Source organism: Oncorhynchus masou, chromosome 9 (assembly GCF_036934945.1).
Source record: "Oncorhynchus masou masou isolate Uvic2021 chromosome 9, UVic_Omas_1.1, whole genome shotgun sequence".
NCBI classification, from domain to species: Eukaryota; Metazoa; Chordata; class Actinopteri; order Salmoniformes; family Salmonidae; genus Oncorhynchus; species Oncorhynchus masou.
The window spans coordinates 52,311,916-52,329,441 of record NC_088220.1 but is presented as its reverse complement, the minus strand read 5'-3'; the positions used below and the strand labels follow the sequence as shown (position 1 = coordinate 52,329,441).

Sequence of the window (17,526 nt, the reverse complement as noted above, 5' to 3'; positions counted from 1 at the left end):
ATTTTATTTCACTCACACAAACAGGCATTCACCAATACAATCACACACAGACACACAGAACAAACACACAGAGCACACACAGATGCATGCACACGCGCACACACACACATGCACACACTCTGAAGCAACTGCCCAGCTGTTCTCACCCGTATTTGGGTTCTGTCAGCGCAAAGGTTGATTTCTATCCGTTGGCCGCGTCAGATAGCATAGCCGAGCTGAAAGCGTTCTCGGATGCACCTGGAGCAGCAGCACGAGCGATCCAACCAAAATGTGCCAAATTACAGGGCCTGAAGAGGCCTCTCACAGCCTATCCTTCATGATGATAAAGTGACATGTACCAGGAACATGTTTGAGTGCTCAGAGAACAGTACAGTGTACACTGTTGTACAAGGGGGCTCGGGGGTGGCTGCTACGCTTCAGCAGAGCCTCTTTATCCTGACTGTAACCTCAGAGTTAACCAGCTGTTGGCCCATTTCCACCCTTCTCTCTCAAACAACCCAACAACTTGTACCCCCCACCCCACCCCACCCCACAGACAAACACTATTAGAAACTACACTTAAGAGGTTTTGTGGGGAGGGGGGGGGTCATTCTTACCACAATCCTGTTTCTGGAATTCAGGAATTTCACAGCAAACAAGCTGTGGAGGCTAGAAAGTATGTTTGAGGAAGACCGGCAGGGCAGAGTGGTGCTCTGATGTCTTCATCGTAGGAAGAGACGTGGCTTTTAATGAGGTAATGCACTACTGGAAACAGGCTCTGGAAGTGAAATGGGGGAGTTGTGGTGAGATATGTTTTTGAGGACACGGCTTGGAATAGGTCCAGGGCAATTTCTACATTTCTCATGGCTGCAAAAAGTCCAGAGCAGTTCATTAAACTTGGCTAATGAAGTAACTTTTGACTTCCATCACAGGCATGAAGCATTATGATAGATGGAGAGAGGCCTCTATGGCCTGCATCATGCCAACACAAACACAAAGGCACGGTTCTTTGTTCCCAATATTGAAGATTTCAATTTGAACTCCTACACAACCCACAGAATGGTCCTCAGGACAATGACAGATTAGAGGGATTGCTTCATTCCCAGTAGATGAAGCCATTTCCTTGCTCTGTCATGCTGTGAAATTCTTTGCAAAACAAAGCAAGTTAGAAGATTTTCGAACAGAAATGTCCAATTTCGGTGTCAAGAACATTTCCCTCCGATACTCGACTTGGAGTACCCTAATCGCTGCCACTCGGCATACTTCCTCGATGATGTTACGGCTGTGGAGTTTTTTTAGGAGAGTCTTTACAATGTAGGACATCCCTGCTGTCTGCAGCTGTCTCGCAAGAAGTGAAAGATATGGGTCAAGAGAGAGTGACGACCGGGGCAGGTGCCAAGGAAGTCAGGGCCCTGTCTCCCAGCCATAAACAAACGCCTCACATCTAACTCGGAGCGCTGAACTTTTCCTTGTCACAGTCTGTCATCCCCACATGTTTTAGGATGACTTCCACCATTCCTGTTCCCAAGAACGCAAAGGCTTCAAGCCACAATATGACTAATGCCCTGCACTCACATCTGCAGTCATGAAGTGCTTTGAAAGGCTTGCTATGGCACACATCCACTCTAGACCCAATTTGCATACCGCCCCAACAGATCCATAGACGACGCAATCTCAATTGCACTCCACGCTGCCCTCACCCACCTAGATACAGTAAGAGGAGTACCTATAGTATCTGAGAATGCTGTTCATAGACTACAGCTCAGCATTCAACACCATTGTCCCCTCCACGGTCATCACAAAGCTTAGGGCCTTGGGACTGAGCACCTCCCTCGACAACTGGATTCTGGTCTTCCTGACGGGCTGACCCCAGGTGGTGAGGGTAGGCAACATCACCTCCGCCACGCTGACCCTCAACACGGGAGCCCCACAGGGGTGTGTGCTTAGTCCCCTCCTGTACTTTCTGTTCATGATTCCAACACCATCAAGTTTGCTGACAACACGACTGTGGTAGGCCTGATCACTGGCAATGATGAGCCTACAGGGAGGAGGTCAGTGACCTGGCAGTGTGGTGTCGGGACAAACTTCCCCTTAACATCAGTACGACCAAGGAGCTGATCGTGGACTACAGGACACTGGGAGGCGAGCACTCCCCCATCCACATCAACGGGGCTGTAGTGGAGCGGGTCGAGAGCTTCAAGTTCCTAAGGGTCCAAATCTCTAAGGACTTAAAATGGTCCACATGCACAACCCTCAGGAGGTTGAAAAGGTTTGGCATAGACTCTAAAATCCTCAAAAGGTTGTACAGCTGCACTATTGAGAGTGTCTTGATTCGCTGCATCGCTGCCCTCGAACGCATAGCATTACAGAAGGTGATGTGGACAGCCCAGTACATCACTGGGGCTGAGCTCCCTGCCATCCAGGACCTCTATACCAGGCGGTGTGAAAGGAAGGCCCGGCAAAATCGTTAAAAACTCCAGCCACCCAAGCCATAGACTGATCTCTATGCTTCTTAACAGCAAGTCTGACACCAACAGGTTCCCGAACAGGTTCCCGATCAGCTTCTATCCTCAAGCCATGAACCTGCTAAATAGCTAACCAAATGCCTTCATGGACTATCTGAGTTGACCCTTGTATTTGTCTCTTTGCACACTCACAGTACTCTATACACTCACTGACAGTCCAACACACACACACACACACACACACACACACACACACACACACACACACACACACACACACACACACACACACACACACACACACACACACACACACACACACACAAAAAATCTTCATTTACGCTGCTGCTACTCTGTTTATCATATATCCTGATGCCTAGTCCCCTTACCCCTATACATATCTACCTATATCGATCCCGTATCCCTGCACATTGTAAATATGGTACTGGAAATGATCCTTTATATAACTTCTTACTTTCTCGTGTTCTTCTTATTATTTGTTGTTGTTGTTATTGGTGTTTTTGTTCTACCTTGTGTTATTTTTAGTACAACATTGATATTGATTTTCTGCATTATTGGGTTTAGAGCTTACAAGAAAAATGCATTTCACTGTACTTGTGCCCGTGACATTAAAACGTGGAACTCGAACATTGCTCCTAAAGACCGCCGGCACCACAGCCCTGGTCCCCTGCCTCCACAGCACATACTCAACACACTGCTATAGAACCAGAGAAGAGCACATTCTTGTCTCACAGCCAAACATGACATAAATTATGTTTGTGTGTGTATGGAGAAAGAGAAAACCATTCTTCCACGCGGCAGTGTCTGCCCTCCTCCTCCCTTCCTATTTCCCAAACAGCAACTTTCACATTTCAGCCTTTTAATTGCTTTAGCTCCAAGTTCGGCTGTCTTTTCCCCTCCCTTTCTACACCTTCCTCTTTGAGTGAAAGGAGCGGAAGCCACTTCGGAGCTGATAAAGATCGCTTTTGGCTTCGCTCTGTCTCAACCAAAGAGAGTGGGCTTCACTGGACTGGAAATGTAGCCGGAGAAAAGGCCTTTCTGAATTCGAAGCTCTTGCAAATCTGGTACTTTCTCAGGTATTTGTTCCATGTTTTTGTTTAAGAGGCCTCAGCAGTGTCTCCCAACCAGTAGAGAGAATGTATCAATGGAACATCCACTGTGTGTGCTGTACAACTGGTGGAAAACAGCCACCTGGAAGCGATGAATGGTGAAAGAACACATTCTCTGCTAGTGCACATTGCAGAGACCTTGTTATAGTCCTGTAATGGCTGTTGGAGGAAGAAGGTGAGGACCAAGGTGCAGCGTGGTACATGTTCATCCTTTTATTAATGGAACTCAACATTGATTAACAAAACAACAACGAGAACAACCGAAACAGTTCTGTCTGGTGCAGACACAAAAAACATTAAGCAACTACCCACAAAACCCATGTGGGCAAGAGCTACCTAAGTATGGTTTTCAATCAGAGACAACGATAGACAGCTGTCCCTGATTGAGAACCATACCCGGCCAAAAACAAAGAAATACAAAAACATAGAAAAAGGAACATAGAATGCCCACCCAAGTCACACCCTGAACCAAAATAGAGAATAAAAGCCTCTCTGTGGCCAGGGTGTGACAGTACATTCAAACTGAAAGTACACTGTAAATGGGGATCCAGGTCAGATTTACTTAGGTACACACTCTCTTGTGGGCAACGGAAAGAAAAACCATGCTTTCTTCGCAGTGTTGTCTACCCTACAGTATGTCCTATGTTGCGCAATGACAGCTGTATTTTGCTAATTTCTTTTGGGATGTTTTGGTTGATTGCCCTTTACAGGTTTCCACTTCCTGCGATACCATCACACCATGCCTGAGGGGGCGGGCCGAGGCAGCCAGAGAAAGCCCAGCAACCAAGGTCAGAGGTCAACACTGATACTCTCACACCTGTGACACTATTGTTGTTTTAACGTCAGAGTATTCTATTCAACCTCAGATGTTTTAATGTGCTCCATGTCAATGTGAAATCACATGTTCAATGTGTTTACCTTGTTTTGTTATTGTTACCGTAGCAGGTTCACACTGTAGCTACAATATGGTAAAAAATGCACTCTGGGATCTTAAGCACAATACATTTGTAACGAATTGGATTCATAACATATCACACCAATTGCAAAATTTGAATGAAATCATACGAATTGCGAAATTCGCAGCATATTACAGGAATTGGATGACATAGTGGACCAAAAACAGGGACCCCCTTTGGCTCGTGAGCACCACTTTCAAAACGATTGGCTGAAAATGACACAAACGTTTGAGAGTGCATCTTTAATGATAGGGATGGAAAGAACTCATTAATGAGCACCATGAAGAGCCACCAAGGCTGATTGTTGGTGTAACATTGGAGCTCTTGTTAAGGGTGTGGAATTAGACTGCGTGTTCTGTATGCTGTATGTTTCGTTGAACAATGTTTAGGGGTAAAAAGAGACGAAATCTCTCTCTGCACGTATGATTATACACAACAAATAGGCTACAGAGCACGCCCAAGATAAGGGTGTCCGGTTAGCATACAAATGACAAAATGTCCAAATTGTCAAATTGACAAGAGGGAAGTGGAGAGACCATGGGAGGGCACTGAGCGTGACTATATTTAGGCCTTAGTTTGTCCCCCTTCCAAACCCCAGTTTTTCCCAACAAAGAGAGTGCTTATATTAGCGGAGTCAATCATGACTGAAAATGTTGTGGAACTGCACAGACAATTTGGATTGTTTAAGGGTGTTCACTTCTTATTGGAAAGTCCTCTGTAAACATAGGGAAGTTGGGAAGGCCTTAGAATGGCCTAGCTTTGGCCCGGCATTGTGAAGGGTCACAAGATAACATTTCTGGGATTTATTGTTCCTGCATTGCACGGTCATTTATTCCAACATAGAAAATACTGTTTCACATAATGCAGTAACATTATATTATACTGCTTTTATAGTTAAAAAAAAATAATAATTGTGTTTTCATTTTTTATTTAAACAGGAAAGCCTCTTAGTCACTAAGGGGTCCACTAGAGTTTCACTCACTTCAGGGGGTCTCCTTATATGATGTTTACTCTCAGGTTACAGTTACATTCTCCTCACTCATTTTTCCCGTCTAAAGCATTATCCTTCACTGACTGCCTGTCCCTCAGGTGTATTTAGCTCAAGTGAGAATGTTTGTTTTACAGAATGCCCAGTGAGTTTCATCTAGATTAGCACAAAGAAACACAGCTTGCTTGTTCGTCTTACTCGCGGAGCCCAGTGGAGGCCCACCAGGCAGCCCACGGCACTTTTGGTCAAACAACATCTTACAGAGACTGAGCCAGAGGACAAGAGAGCTACTGTGTGGCCCTATGAGCACTAGGTCAGCGTGACTTGGCCAGTTTGTGGTTAGTCAGCGAGGCAGGGACCAGGGTGACTCCCTACAAGTTTGTTGTTGCTGATCAATCAATCAAATTAATTTTTACATCAGCAGATGTCACAAAGTGCTATACAGAAACCCAGCCTAAAACACCAAACAGAGAGCAATGCTGTTGGAATCTGCTAATGACCCTTGAAAGTCCAACTAACACGTCTCTCACTGAGCTCATTTGCACTTTTCCCCCGTCGCCCCTAGCAACTGCACCGAAGTCAAGCGTGCTCTCAGCTAAAAACTGTGTGTTTTGGTTCCAACCACATCCTCTGATGGGTTGTCAGGTGCAGGCCTCGTTCAACACACACAGGCTGTTCTGTTATATCAGCGAGCAGAGGACCATCTCTCCCCTAAACTATGTCATCTGTTTACCTTCTCTTTCTCAAAGGCCGTCTTTGACACACATACTGACTTGAAACTCCCCCAAATAATCAGTATTCCAAAACACCAAATAAGGTGAACGCAACATGAAAAGCCAGCATTTCCTTTTGGTTTTCTCTGCGGGGTCCAGAGCTTTTTTTCTGTTTCAGAAAGAGCAGAAAATAGCAACTGTGCCAAGCTTTCGCCTTCTCTCTGCCCTTGCTTCATCATTGGCTTGCACCCTGAGGTGTACGAAAACTGGAAAAAATACACTAAAAAGTCTCTCTCTCTCTCTCTCTCTCTCCATCTCCCTCTCCCTATGGTGGTAGGGACTATGGTGGTGAAAACTCTCCTGCAGCTACCCTTAAACCCTACCCTCCTTTCTCTTCTGTTTCTCTGCTTGCCTCTGTCCTCTCACTCTTCTGCTCCATGCTCTCTCTCCTTCTCTCTCTCTCTCTGTCTCTCTCTCCTTCTCTCTCTCTCACACACACTCTGCATGTCTCTTGCTAACAATGACAGTTCCTGTCTCTGTAGTCTCTGTGGTCTCTGTAGTCTGTACAAAGTCAGACTCACAAAGTGCTCTAAGAGAGGCCATTGCCAGATGAATGAGGTGAGATGGAGGTGTGCTGTCTGGTGGGGAAAAAACGATCAATTGTAATAACTGTTAGTTGAGTTGGAGTGTGGTTGACGTAACTGAGTTTGGTTGAACGGCAGGCGGGCGGTGGATCCAGGCCAGAGGGTTCAGTGTGGGGTGTGGAGCTGGCTGGTCAGTGGTCTGAGAACTCTGCCTGTATGGGACTGAAGCAGCAGTCTGACCTCATGCGTTCTGGTGGCCAAGGGAGAGGCTGAGCTCACTCTTTAGCAGGTAGGGGACTGTTGCTGTTTGCTGGAGTAGGTCTCTAATAGATTATAACCGTCAGTAGATGAAGGCATGCCCCTGTTTGACACTGCAGGAGACTTTTAGCACTGGTGATTGAGTTAGTAGGGCTGTCCTTAGCCCTCATTGGACCATTACTGGATAAATGGAAATAGTAGACTGTTCAAGGCCTCCACTGACCAGTGTGGTTAGCTTTATTTTACAGTGATATTTACCTGATTAGACTTTCTGGTTACATGGTCAATTGTAATTACACAATTATGACCTAATAGCTCATTCTTGTTTTTTACAAGCACCGCTGCGTACCAGTTTGTAGCAGGTAGTTTAACAATACTGTGTTTAATTGTTATATACTGTGCCAGAAATGACCCGTTTCTGCAAAATAATGTCTTAACAAATACTAGGGAAATGGCAGCTGAAACAAATAAACCGCTGTACATAAACTCAGCAAAAAAAGAAATGTGTTCTCACTGTCAACTGCGTTTATTTTCAGCAAACTTAACATGTGTAAATATTTGTATGAACATAACAAGATTCAACAACTGAGACATAAACTGAACAAGTTCCACAGACATGTGACTAACAGAAATGGAATAATGTGTCCCTGAACAAAGGGGGGAGGGGTCAAAATCAAAAGTAACAGTCAGTATCTGGTGTGGTCACCAGATGTATTAAGTACTGCAGTGCATCTCCTCCTCATGGACTGCAATAGATTTGCCAGTACTTGCTGTGAGATGTTATCCCACTCTTCCACCAAGGCACCTGCAGGTTCCCAGACCTTTCTGGGGAGAATGGCCCTAGCCCTCCCCCTCCGATCCAACAGGTCCCAGACATGCTCAATGGGATTGAGATCCGGGCTCTTCGCTGGCCATGGCAGAACACTGACATTCCTGTCTTGCAGGAAAACACGCACAGAACGAGCAGTATGGCTGGTGGCATTGTCATGCTGGAGGGTCATGTCAGGATGAGCCTGCAGGAAGGGTACCACATGAGGGAGGAGGATGTCTTCCCTGTAACGCACAATGTTGAGATTGCCTGCAATGACAAGCTCAGTCTGATGATGCTGAGACACACCGCCCCAGACCATGACGGACCCTCCACCTCCAAATCGATCCCATTCCAGAGTACAGGCCTCGGTGTAACGCTCATTCCTTCGACGATAAACGCGAATCCAACCATCACCCCTGGTGAAACGTCAGTGAAGAGCACTTTTTGCCAGCCCTGTCTGATCCAGCGACGGTGGGTTTATGCCAATAGGCGACGTTGTTGCCAGTGATGTCTGGTGAGGACCTGCCTTACAACTGGCCTATAAGCCCTCAGTCCAGCCTCTCTGAGCACTGATGGAGGGATTGTGCGTTCCTGGTGTAACTCGGGCAGTTGTTGTTTCCATCCTGTACCTGTCCCGCAGGTGTGATGTTCGGATGTACCGATCGTGTGCAGGTGTTGTTACACGCATTCTGCCACTGCGAGGATGATCAGCTGTCCACCCTGTCTCCCTGTAGCTCTGTCTTAGGAGTCTCACAGTACGCACATTGCAATTTATTGCCCTGGCCACATCTGCAGTCCTCATGCCTCCTTGTAGCATGCCTAAGGCATGTTCACGCAGATGAGCAGGGACCCTGGGCATCTTTCTTTAGGTGTTTTTTAGTCAGTAGTAAGGCCTCTGTCCTAAGCTTTCATAACTGTGATCTTAATTGTCTACCGTCTGTAAGCTGTTAATGTCTTAACGACCGTTCCACAGGTGCATGTTCATTAATTGTTTATAGTTCATTGAACAAGCATGGAAAACAGTGTTTAAACCCTCTACAATGAAGATCTGTGAAGTTGTTTGGATTTTTATGAATTATCTTTGAATGACAGGGTCCCGAAAAAGGGAAGTTTCTTTCTTTGGTGAGTTTACTACTATGACTGTTGGGTAGGTTAGTGTGCACAGGACTGGTCACCTCAGATATGGCTTTGGCCATATATCCTGCGTTAGTACAATAATGTTAACATGTTTAACCCTGATTGTGGCAGTATTATTTAGAGTATTACTCAGAGTATCCACTCCAGACCTTTGGGCTCACTCTCCAACCTTTTCTCTGATCTCATCTCAACCCACGTCTGTGTTTTGGTGGGCTGTCTTAAACATTTTGACGCCAGGGAAAATACTGCGATTGTATATACCTACTGTGGAGCAGCTTTGGTGATACGTCAGTGTAGAAAAATCTTCCTGAATGTTCCACTTGAGCCCACATGGGTCTCTTGAGTTGAATCCATTCTACTCTCACGACTCAATTGCCAGTTTTCCCCAAAAAATATTCGATTACGGTGACATTACTCTGTGAAAGAGGATTAGTTGAATCAACAAAATCCTACTCAGCCATGATTAAAGGGTTCCAAAAGGGTCCTCCGGCTGTTCCCATAGGAGAACCCTTTTTGGTTCCGGGTAGAACTCTCTCAAAAAGGTTCTCAAAAAACTTCTCCTATAGGGACAGCTGAAGAACTCTTTTAGGTTCCAGATAGCATCTTTATTTCTAAGTGTTAGCTTTTCTGAATGGGAGTGCTGGAAAACGGCAGCGGCCGCCCAGGCTCCAGGGAGAGGATAAAGACAATGGGTCAGGTATCAGCTTTGACGAGAGCAATATAGCACTGCGTAATGCAGTGATTTGACTTATGACCATGGAAACTCTATCCATATACACATATTGCAAGTTTATAGTCTGTGTTAGCCTCAAATAAGGTAATTCCCAATTGGGCAGCCGTGAGGTTGAAAATGAAACTTTGGACACTCTCCATGGAAAACCACTAAGATTCATTGTGTAAAATGTCAGCAATTAGAAAGTATAGTAAAATTTTGGAGCAATTATACTTGATTATATCATTTTTCTATATAATTATTGGTAACGATGCATCTGCCCTTTTGCAGTCAAGTGTCTTAACATAAATATCCAGTGTGTTTATAGAATAAGGGCTGTTTGACCTCCTTTTAACCGATTGTAAAAACAAACCAAATTTTTTTTTAAGTTAATGAATCCTTGATTATAATAAAATTGACTTTAATAAGATAGTTTATCATAATTGATCTTTTTGTTTCCAGAAGTGATACGATTTGTTTTTCATGCACACGTGCACAAGGAGTCTCACCCGGCATCTTACTAAATGGAGATTACCCCCAGTCCAGCATTCACATCTATGTTAAGCTGTAGGGCATATTCTGCTGTCTTTCTCTATTTTCTCTACTGAAGCCAAGCAATTTTCCATCCATATAAGACTGGAGTCATTCTACTGCTTTTCTTGGAATCAGCCCAACGTAGATAAACACTGCCCTTCAAGCAGCTCATGAGTTTACTTAAATCAAATTCAGACAATTCATTCTGCCAAAATGCTTTAGAATCGTATGTGAATGTCCTCGAGCAAGGAAACCACAGTGAATCCCTGCAACAGCTAATGGTTAAATGAAGCTTCTGATAGATGGAGATACACACCTCGGTCACAGACAAACAAGGGATTCCTGATTACATGGTGGGATTCGGGTAACACTTTAAGAAGAAAACATTGGCCCTGGATTCTGTTGTTGATGGCATATAGTCGCTAAATAAGGAGTTGTTGTTTTCGTTGTCGTCATGTAAAGGTTCGTGAGCGAGAGAGGGCATGTACCAGTCCTTTAACCTGAACCATTACGCTGCAGGAAGTGGTGGATTGTTCCTCTCGGTGGGCCCTCCCTTTCTAAAGTGGGCAACCATTGTAGCACCACCAGTTCTACATTTTACGCTCGACACAATGAAACTATTTCTTCGTAGCCTGGGCTTATTTCATGCTCATTTACCATGACAACCAGTCTATTTTCTCTCAAATTGTTTGATTGCAGACAGAATGTTTCTCTGTCTAGTGTTCTGTTTCCTGTGTTCAATTGGCCTTGCCTGACAACGCTGAGATGGTCCTAATAAAGGGGGTCACTGGGGCCTCACCGAATTTAGTCCACCGACCGGCAGATCAAGCTGGGGGTAGGAAATTGGTCTCTCTGTTTCCTGTTAGCCCTGAATTGGCTTTGTGTGTTTTTGCACAAAAGTGCAGGAGGTTGCCAGAACAAGAAGATTGACAGCGAGATTGTAGCAACCAAACTGTGAAAAAAAGAGAAGGTTTTCTCGTAATTATACCTTTTTTTTGACACCCCTTGTTTCCTGCATGGCAGCTTTGTGGTCATGTTCAGAGGAACACAAAGTAAGCTGTTCAGTCAACCTGCTCTGACTTTCATGGCAGAAACCAACCTACATATTAGTCTTGTAGCTGTACTGTAAGTATTTTGTCTAATTCTTCCCCAAAAGAAGAAGGCAAAGTGTTCGAGCACCTGTGCCAACCAACTTCCCAACTGCTGCTGGCAGCCCAACCAGCAGCCCAACCAGCAGCCCAACCTGGTCATTTGAACTGATTTCTTTTAATAGACTTCAGCGAAGTGTGAAAGTGATCCAAGAAAAGCCTGTCAGGTTAAAACAGTCCTGCGTGGTTGGTTGTTTGGTTGGTTGGTTGGATTAGTTTGTGTTGATTTATGTTGACATGACATTGACTGCCTCCTCCTTTTCTCTCCATCTTCTCCCTTCTCCCCTCACCCAGCTGCCAAGCGCCCCTCCTCCGTGTCCTCCCTGAGCAGCATTGTGAGTAGGATGACCTCGTCGGAGCGCGCCTCCCGCGGGAGCTGCACGTCGGTCAACACGGTGTGCTCGGACAGCGACCGCACGGCCAGCCTCAGCTCCTCTGCCTCCTCCGTCTCCCTGCAGGACGGACACTCTTCCTCTTCCTCCTCGCTGCCCTATGGGGCCGTGCCTGCCTACCCTTCCTCGCCGCAGCGCAACGGCTCCGACATCAGCCTGGACCTCACTCCTCTCTCTCAACTCCCAGCAGGGGTAAACCCTGCCACCGCCGCGTCCCTGCCCAAGCTGTCTCGCTTGGAGAGGGTGGCGCTGGAGATAGTGGAGACGGAGCAGGCATACGTGAGGGACCTGAAGAGCATCGTAGAGGTAAGAAAGAAACGCTCCCCTCCAAACCACTCTCCTTTCCTCTCCTCCTGTCCTCAGTACAGTCAGTGTGTCTCCTCTCTATGCTCTGGCCTGCTGCTGGTACTGGTCTGAGGCCAGCATTACCTCCCCATTGCTGGTACTTGGTACCATATTGACATGGAAAGAATAGGGTTTAACATGATCATCATATGGTTTACATATTGGCATGTATACAGTTTACAGTATACATATTGAGTTGATTATTTCTGAATTGGAAATACCAAAATGCCTAATGTCTATAGTGAAACTGGAACTCATGGATACTGTAGTTGTGTCAGCAGTTTTTCAACCCCTTTCCGACGAGGAACTCCTCGACTCTCCCACCAGCTTCCTATTAGTAAAATGTGAACAATGCTTTCATCCCCTTTTCGTTCGGTGGCCATCTTGGAGCCCTGTCTGGCCTCCCCTTGTGCCTCTGTAGCTCCATCCATCAGTGGCCCAGGTGGAACTCGAGGAGGGCAAGAGAAGGGCATGGCACAGGATGAAAGCAGCATTAAATCCAAGTCATTACTTCAAAAGAGTGTTTCACACTCTTATCCGATAGGGTCAGCTGGCCTGCGACAATGAGGAGTATGTGACTGATCTCTCTCTCTCTCTCTCACAAACACACACACACACACACACACACACACACACACACACACACACACACACACACACACACACACACACACACACACACACACACACACACACACACACACACAGAGGGAGAATTAGTTTGATAAGGAACAGAGTGGGGTTTTGAGTCAGGGGCCCTCTGAGTGGACGGCCGTCAACACTTTTAATCATATTGCCCTTGGAAGCGGGTCCGGGAGCGTAATCATCGACTGCCACTAATTAGCATAAATATTCCTAGAAAATATTCCTATTCATGAAAATCACAAGTGAAATATATTGAGACACAGCTTAGCCTTTTGTTTATCACCCTGTCATCTCAGATTTTCAAAATATGCTTTACAGCCAAAGCTAGACAAGCATTTGTGTAAGTTTATCGATAGCCTAGCATAGCATTTTGTCCAGCTTGCAGCAGGTAACTTGGTCACGGAAATCAGAAAAGCAATCAAATTAAATTGTTTACCTTTGATGAGCTTTGGATGTTTTCACTCACGAGACTCCCAGTTAGATAGCCAATGTTCCTTTTTTCCATAAATATTATTTTTGTAGGCGAAATAGCTCCGTTTCTTCTTCACGTTTGGCTGAGAAATCCCCCGGAAAATTGCAGTCACGAAAACGTCGAAAAATATTCCAAATTAGCTTCATAATATCGACAGAAACATGGAAAACGTTGTTTATAATCAATCCTCAAGGTGTTTTTCAAATATCTATTCGATAATATATCCACCGGGACAATTGGTTTTTCAGTAGGACCGATTGGAATAATGTCTACCTCTGTATTTTACGCGAGAATCACTCTGGGAGCCATCAGGTGACCAGTTGCGCAATGTATTCTTCAACATAAATGCGTAAAACTACATCACAATGCTGTAGACACCTTGGGGAATAAGGAGAAAAAGTAATCCGGTTGATAGCCCATTCACTGCTCAATAGGGACGCATTGGAACGCAAGAGCTTTCAAAAGATGAGTCACTTCCGGATTGGATTTTTCTCAGGCTTTCGCCTGCAATATCAGTTCTGTTATATTCACAGACAATATTTTTACAATTTTGGAAACTTTAGAGTGTTTTCTATCCTAAGCTGGCAATTATATGCATATTCTAGCATCTTGTCCTGACAAAATATCCCGTTTATTACGGGAACGTTATTTTTCCAAAAATATTTTTTCCCCTAGTCACAAAAGGGTATTAAGACAGGTCAGGAATCAGGAGTCTCTCTACGGGACTGAGGAGGAAAACAGAAGAAAGACAGTCTTAAAGGAAGTGACATCACTTTAATGGCTAATTTTATGGGAGGCCAGCACTCCCTTGAAAAAGTAATTAGGAACTCTTTTCCTCGTTTAGGGTTAGTTTGACGTTTACATGTAGGGTAGCAGATAGGGTAAAAGCCCATTTATTCTTGATCCAAAAATGTGGTCGGAGGTTTCATATGGAGGGTGTGAAGCAATTGCGGAGCTCACAAATGCAGAGGCCAAATCAAGCTCTGTAATGCATCTTCGTGCGCCTCTCAAATTTTGTAACAATGCGGAGAGCTCTGTATAGCTCCGCATTGACGTGACTGATTGACAGTAGGTGTGGGCATGAGATCCTGTCTAAACACAAACTCACTTCCCTGACAACTTCCTTCACAACAAGCACAGGAAGTATGAAAGCCCTGTCTAATACACACAAATCTAAAGGGGTGAATGAGAATATGTACATATAAGTATATGGATGAGCGATAGCCGAGTAGCATAGGCAAGGTGCAATAGATGGTATAATATACAGTATGTACATGTGATATGAGTAATGTAAGATATGTAAACATGATTAAAGTGGTATTATTTAAAGTGACATTGTTTAAAGTGACTAGTGGTCCATTTATTAAAGTGGCCAGTGATTGGGTCTCAATGTAGGCAGCATCATCTCTGAGTTAGTGAAGGCTGTTTAGCAGTCTGATTGTCACGATCGTTGTATGAAACGGACCAAAATGCAGTGTGGTATGTGTTCATGATGATTTTTTAAACAAAAGAAAGCACTGAACACTGAATACAAACTATACAAAACAATAAACAAAATAACAACCGTGAAGCTATAATGAGAACTGTGCTGACACAAGCAACTAACATAGACAATCACCCACAAACAAACAGTGAAACCCAGGCTACCTAAGTATGATTCTCAATCAGAGACAACTAATGACACCTGCCTCTGATTGAGAACCATACTCGGCCGAAACATAGAAATCCCAAAATCATAGAAAAACAAACAGACTGCCCACCCCAAATCACGCCCTGACCATACTAAATAACGACAAAACAAACAGACACTGATGCCCTTGAGATAGAAGCTGTTTTTCAGTCTCTCGGTACCTGCTTTGATGCACCTGCACTGACCTCGCTTTCTGGATGTTAACGGGCTGAACAGTCTGTGTCTTGGGTGGTTGTTGTCCTTGATGATCTTTTTGGCCTCCTGTGACATCGTGTGTTGTAGGTGTCCTGGAGGGCAGGTAGTTTGCCCCCGGTGATGCGTTGTGTAGACCGCACCACCCTCTTGAGAGGGTTGCGGTTGAGGGCAGTGCAGTTGCCGTACCACGTTGTGATACAGCCCGATTGTGCATCTGTAAAAGTTTGTCAGGGTTTTGGGTGACAAGCCAAATTTCTTCAGCCTCCTGATGTTGAAGAGGCGCTGTTGCGCCTTCTTCACCACGCTGTCTGTGTGTGTGAACCATTTCAGTTTGTCGGTGATATGTACACCGAGGAACATAAAACTTTCCACAATCTCCACTGCTGTCCTTTCGATGTGGATAGGGGGGTGCCCCCTCTGCTGTTTCCTGAAATCCATGATTATCTCCTTTGTTTTGTTGACATTGAGTGGGTTGGTAATCAAGCCCACTACTGTGTCGCCTGCAAACTTTATGATTGAGTTGGAGACGTGCATGGCCACGCAGTCGAGGGTGGACAGGGAGTACAGGAGGGGGCTGAGCACGCACCCTTGTGGGGCCCCAGTGTTGAGGGTCAGCCAAGTGGAGATGTTGTTTCTTACCTTCACCACCTGGGGGTGGCCCGTCAGGAAGTCCAGGACCCAATTTCACAGGGTGGGGTCGAGACACAGCGCTTCCAGCTTGATGATGAGCTTGTGAACCTGTTGGGGTGGGATGCAAGCAGTTATCTTTACCTTCTTGGGTACAGGAACAATGGTACCCATCTTGAAGCATGTGGGGACAACAGACTGGGATAGGGAGCGGCTAGGTATGCCGTCTAGGCCAGCAGCCTTGCGAGGGTTAACATGTTTAATTGTTTTTCTCGCAGAAGCCACAGAGAAGGAGAGGGGGGGTGCGCAGTCCTTGTTAGCGGGCCACGGCGGTGGCACTGTATTATCCTCATAGCAGGCAAAGAAGGTGTTGTGATTTCATTTAGACCCTGTCACATACCTCTCGTGTCTGAGCCGCTGAATTGCGTCTCCACCTTGTCCCTGTACCGGCATTGCGTAGTTAAGGGGTTCTGCCCCTGCTTGATGTGGAGAGAGGGGGGAACGTTGCCAATGCTGCCCATTAGCAGGTGGAGATCAGCAGGTGATGCAATCAGCGCGCTGGGAGAACGGTGCTGAGAGCGGAGGGGTAAATGTGCTCCTGTGTGTGGTTGAGAGAGAGAGAGAGAGAGAGAGAGAGAGAGAGAGAGAGAGAGAGAGAGAGAGAGAGAGAGAGAGAGAGAGAGAGAGAGAGAGAGAGAGAGAGAGAGAGAGAGAGAGAGAGAGAGAGAGAGAGAGAGAGAGAGAGAGAGAGAGAGAGAGAGAGAGAGAGAGAGAGAGAGAGAGAGAGAGAGAGAGAGAGAGAGAGAGAGAGAGAGAGAGAGAGAGAGAGAGAGAGAGAGAGAGAGAGAGAGAGAGAGAGAGACATATCAGTTCTTCAGGACATATCATGGTGGGTGTGTGGGGTATGCGTTAGAGGATCGAGAATGCCTGAAATGTAACCCCCTTTTTGAAGCTCAGCCTTTTAAGAGCCAGTAAAACGAGCAGGCATTTGACAGAGCTGGCCTGTGCAGGGATGCCTTACAGAACAAATGTTCATACATTTGTTTATGCGGGACAGGGATTTGGGACAGAGCGCAGCTGTGGGCATCTGAGTTGATGGAATGGAGTTAGTTGTCGGTTGTCCCAGACTGCTGACTGTGTGACTGCTGACACATGTGATGTCTATCGGCTCGAGCGTGCGTTAGGCTCAGCCTTTACAGCTATGGAAATCTGGTTTTGATCCAGGGATGATGTCAAAGTTGCAGTGGTAATAAGAACCAAGTATGATGATTGGAGTCAGTGTGTGTGTGTGTGTGTGTGAACAGTTTATTAGCTTGCCTTCTCGTGTTTGTGCATGTGTGAGCTCCCATATGTATTTGCTCATATAGGTCTTGAATGTGCAGTATACAGTATGTTGGAAGACACAGGAGGAGAAAGATGGAGAGAAAATTGGGAGAGCCAGGGAGAGCGAAGCCCCCTTTCGTTCTCGTTGTACTCCTGCCAAATAGGACAGGAAATTGGGGGGTGGGGGTTTCGGGGGAACGGAGCGTTTTTATGCCTCTCCTTGGCTGTAACCCCCCAGTTTGGGGCACATGCAGAGGGGATGGAGGGGCCCTCGCAGGCAGCACAGAGGGACAAACTCCTTTCTCCAAACTCTGACCTAGTTTCTCAGACAAAGAGACCAAAACCTGCCGGCTGCTCCAGCCTCTCGATCTCTCTCTCTCTTGCTTTCATTCTAGCTGTCTTTCTTCCCTTTCACAGTGAAA

The 17,526-nt window shown here is 45.7% G+C and overlaps 1 protein-coding gene across 1 annotated transcript in view; it reads left to right on the top strand.

The window, feature by feature from the left end:
• The window catches only part of plekhg2 (pleckstrin homology domain containing, family G (with RhoGef domain) member 2), a 46,486-nt gene that overhangs the window by 14,125 nt on the left and 14,835 nt on the right, over positions 1-17,526 (top strand). Inside the window, 2 exon segments of the mRNA XM_064974361.1 lie at positions 4,285-4,362; positions 11,710-12,113. Coding sequence (XP_064830433.1) covers positions 4,314-4,362; positions 11,710-12,113 — 453 coding nt within the window. The 5' untranslated portion in view covers positions 4,285-4,313.